At 51.8% G+C, this 4318-nt stretch overlaps 2 protein-coding genes across 2 annotated transcripts; both read right to left on the bottom strand.

Annotated features, from left to right (window-relative positions):
- Nucleotides 1–2013, bottom strand: DACRYDRAFT_25656 (uncharacterized protein; the record flags this gene model as incomplete). The annotated part of the gene is made up of 4 exons (XM_040774256.1): nucleotides 1494–2013; nucleotides 1142–1442; nucleotides 1021–1090; nucleotides 1–916 (listed from the first exon to the last, which is right to left on the bottom strand). A coding segment is annotated over exon 4 (301 nt), but the record flags the coding sequence as incomplete, so codon positions are not given.
- Nucleotides 2014–2419: 406 nt separating this feature from the next.
- On the bottom strand, nucleotides 2420–4303 carry DACRYDRAFT_25662 (uncharacterized protein; the record flags this gene model as incomplete). The annotated part of the gene is made up of 5 exons (XM_040774257.1): nucleotides 2420–2966; nucleotides 3035–3817; nucleotides 3872–3919; nucleotides 3968–4210; nucleotides 4265–4303. Coding segments are annotated over 4 exons (498 nt in total), but the record flags the coding sequence as incomplete, so codon positions are not given.
- Nucleotides 4304–4318: the final 15 nt, after the last annotated feature.

Genomic DNA, 4318 nt, shown 5'->3' on the forward strand with positions numbered 1-4318 from the left:
AGCATGATTTACAGAATTCGCTACGAATGCAAGGTACTACATAGAATAAATAGTCTTAGTTCAACTCCTCCAGGCTCCGGCCACCGACTGCTTTCTTCATGGCCTCAGCCGCAGCATGATGTTTGTACGCAGCACGACGTTCCTGACGAGGTGCACGGCCTGCACCTTCCGCGTCCCCTTTCTTCGCAATGTACATCGCCTTCATCTCTTGGGAATAGGTGTGGAAGACATCGTATAGCCCCGGCTTCTGAGAGTTGACCGCCTTGCCGGAGCCCTGCGGGTCCCGTGTCTCGAGCTCGACGGGACGAGCTGCAATGCCAACAGCGAGGGTAGCGAGAACGAGCGTGCGGGTGATCTGCATCTTGGTGCCTTCTAGAAAGTTTCGATGTCGTTTATGACTGAAGTAGGAGTAGGCGTAAGGAAAGGGGTGTGCGTTACTTGCATCGAAAACCCGACCAGCAGGCGGTTGTGAACTTGGAGGAGAGAAGTGACGTCGAAGCGAAACCAAGTGGACCTGCACTTTGGATGGTTGGCTGAAAGCGGAGGTCCATCGTGGGTCTTCATTTTATACGTCAGGCCTTACACTAGATTATCGGCCCTTTGATCGCAACGAGGTAAACAGTGCTTGGTCGGCGTCGGACCACTTGCGACTGCTATCAGCCCTTGCCCGAGTGAAGGAGTGGGTACCGCATCGGATTTCGTTGATGCGCCCCAAACATTTCGCGTTGGAGCGGAGATGGCTGGTTGAGTAGCGGCCGTGCACCAACTCAACATGACTCGTCATGCGGTACAACCTCCACAGCCCACATACGCTGGGGCTCACTGGGGAATTAAGATCCTCCCGCCAACCATCATGATTGTTTCTCACTTATTGTACATGGATGGTTGCCACCATTTGCAACGGGGTGCGTTTCCTGTCGCGTGAGTCAGTCATTCAGTCATAGCATTCCTCCAGTTACCACAACTGCGCAGCCCATCTCCCGCGGTCGCCCACTGCGTTGTAATACATATGACGCACCTAGTAATCTCAAGAAATGACAATGTTGTCGGGAATATTGTTCCCGATATGGCTTCCAAGAGGAAAGCATTTCTGATCCTCGGTCAGAATAGGGTTCTACGTGTGTGACCGATTTGCACTCACTGCATCTGTTTGAGGCTGTGTTAATATACCATGAGTAATCCCTGCCGTAAAGATATCGGAACAATATCGGGCGCGGAAGGAATGATTTGCTTCGGTGTCATGCAATGACGACGCTGCAAATTAAAGTGGGACAACTTATAATGTTTTGAACAGACCAGCGCTCCTCTCGCTATGGCAACTCTTCGGCGTTCCGCGTGACCGCACTAACGTGAGCGAGTCCGCGCTTGTAGCTAGTTGATATTCCTGGGCAATGCGGCGTCGCAGCAACTGATGGCTTTGGTGAAGACACGCCAGACGTCAGGTAAGACATCAGGGTCGATTGCAGGACATCCGTTTGACCTCAAGGGTACAGACCTTCTTGAGATTAGGGAGGTCCTTCTTCAGTATGAGTTCATTCAATGATCTGGAGGAGGAAAGCTCTCTCACACGCTCCGTTCCTATCCCCTTCGGTTATCCTCGTGCTCTGCAAGACCATTCCTCGATTATTGCCCAGAGACATGCCAGTGGCGCTGGTAAATTGGGGTGGCACTTCCGTTGGGTCTGCGTGTGCGGCACCTGATCCTCGGAAGATGTAGCATAGAGCTGCGCGGGCGAATACGGTTGGGTGATATAGCATTGAGGGCGACCACGGGAATGAGGATGACGGGGTCAACAGTGGCGACAACAGTGCCCCCAGTCGTAACCACAATGAGGAAGGAGCCAGAACCCGAACGCGCGAGATGAAAAGAGGAGCTCAATCTGAGGCGGTGAGGAAGAAGCAGGATTGGGAGCGAGAGCAACCAACCCTCATATGGAGACTGCGTGGAGGGGTGAACGATGGTAGCACTTGTCGCTTCAGTGGATATGTTGAGCTCCAAAGAATTCAAATATACGCACAGGACATGGCCGAGGGAAATGGGAGTAATTGGGTAGTGTGTTTGGAGACCACAGTGTTTTTGCGACCATGTGTTAGAGAAGTGGATGATATGTGAAAGGCACCGATCGCGAGACTTGCGCCCACCAGACACAGCACACTCAGTACAAGTTCAGTACGAGGCAGTCATGCGAACTCTGTCAGTTGTGCATCTCTGTTTGTTGTTGGCGTTTCTCTGAAGAGGCAAATGATAGTGGTGGGGCTTGACAACCATGGTCCACCGCGTCGGCTTCTGCACTACAAGGGTCTGCCAGTGATTCCCACAGCATATCAGCGTATATCATTTCATCAATATTATATTCCCATTCGTTGTTGACAATATCCATCATCTACTTTCGCTTTTTGGCAACTGGCCAGTTATCAGAAGAATTTCATTATAGACGGAGTGCCCCTATGCTTTGACCGGGATTCCTTTCCCTCATTCCGACCGTCCCAGGGCGCAGTTCTTCGGTCCCAGCATCTACATCCTCCCCTCCCTCCTTTATTCATCTGACTAAGTCGCTTGTCTCCCGGACTCGATGCACACTTTCCTCTCAACTCGGAACGTGTTATGGGCACTTGCGTTCTAATCCCTTTCTGGATGGTGATACTTGGAAGTCACACGGTGCGTCCCCGTCGGTCTTCCTTCCACACTAGCCTGCTTGAAACTCACGTCCAGGTCCCCGATGCGAAACCACCCATCCTCTCGTCCGGCCCTCCCTCCCCTCAAAACACCTCCCGTCCTCCTTTCCTCTTCGTTCCTGACTTTGTTCAGCCTGCATCTTATCTTCCCCAATCCGAAAATCCGGCATGGATGCCAATCATAAACGACCGAATCCGTCCTATCTTCGAAGACGCCACCCTCGTATATGTTAGGTGGATTGTGCAAGCAGAGAAAGAAATAGACTCTGCAGCAATGCGGAGGGGAGATAGGTACGTCTGGTTGACTTATTCGCTTGTGTCTTCGTTCCTCACTGACAATTTCCTGTGGGCGTGGCTAGCCAGTTAGGGTGGTGACTGGGTTGCGTGACCTGTGGACCATCCACATGTCCGTCCTGAGGCGCAGTCATAGCTGGTTACTACTGTCCTGAATAGAGGAAGATGATGCTCGCTAGAAACAGGAAGACAGAGCTTCACGGGCTGGGCATGCTGAGAGCGGCATAGATTGCGCCACGCCTCAGACAGTCATTGCTACCATCACGTCTCAAAATATTGCAATCCGCCGTATGTCTGGTCTAACCGCCTTGCTCTTTCTGACCATCCTACCGAGAACGACGACTCGAACAGTAAATGGATACGTGGGGAAGCTGAGTACGAATGATCATAATGCCGACAAGGGTGGCTTTCCCGTCCTCCTTTCCTCTTCGTTCCTGACTTTGTCCAGCCTGCATCCTGTCTTCCCCAATCCGAAACTCCGGCATGGATGCCAATCATAAACGACCGAATCCGTCCTATCTTCGAAGACGCCACCCTCGTATATGTTAGGCGGATTGTGGTTCCTGAGCAATAATAAATATGCTGCTTGAAGGAATAGCTACATGGATATCTCATTGTCAACCATGGGGAGTTCATCGGGAGTGCCATAGATCCAGATACAATTCGGTGCTTCCAGTGCTTTATCCGAACGATCGCGAATCGCCGCAAGCACCTGGTGTAGCTCGCCCAGCGCTTCGGACGCGGTTGGCGGTTGGCCTCAGCTCTGGTTGTGCAGAGATGAGTCGACGAAGGAACTTCAGAAACCCTGGAAAGATAAATCGAACGAGGTTTGGAATAGGTGACACATGCTGTGAATCCATGGATACACGGTAAAAAGGCAGGGGGCTGGTAGTCGGACGTACCTGGTAGCTTCGTAACATTTCTGTAAGCCAAGCGCCGCACGCATACACCTGCAGCTGCATCAAATCCAACACAAATCGGTGGAAAGACCGGCTCACATCGACAGCAAAAGGGTCGTACGGAACGTCGTCCGACAGTTCGGGTGCGTCATATGGACGCGTCGCCGATCGTCCCAGCACCCTGCGCGATGTTTTCTCTGCTCCACTTCCTCCAGAAGCATAAGTAGACGAAGAGAAATCGATGAAGCCGAACCGGATGTGGTGCGGTTTGTAGAATGGAGTTCCTCTGGGCGGTAAAATATCCCCACCGTAGCTGCAACGGCAGTTCGTGCCAGATAAGTCCTTCCTCACATCAGTCCAATGCATGATAGGAACATCCATTATTGAAGAACATACCTGGTGCGAAATTCCCAGACTGTGGTAGTATTCCAGTCCCTAAACATAGGGAAT

This window comes from Dacryopinax primogenitus, assembly GCF_000292625.1.
Source record: "Dacryopinax primogenitus strain DJM-731 SS1 chromosome Unknown DACRYscaffold_32, whole genome shotgun sequence".
Lineage (NCBI taxonomy): Eukaryota > Fungi > Basidiomycota > Dacrymycetes > Dacrymycetales > Dacrymycetaceae > Dacryopinax > Dacryopinax primogenitus.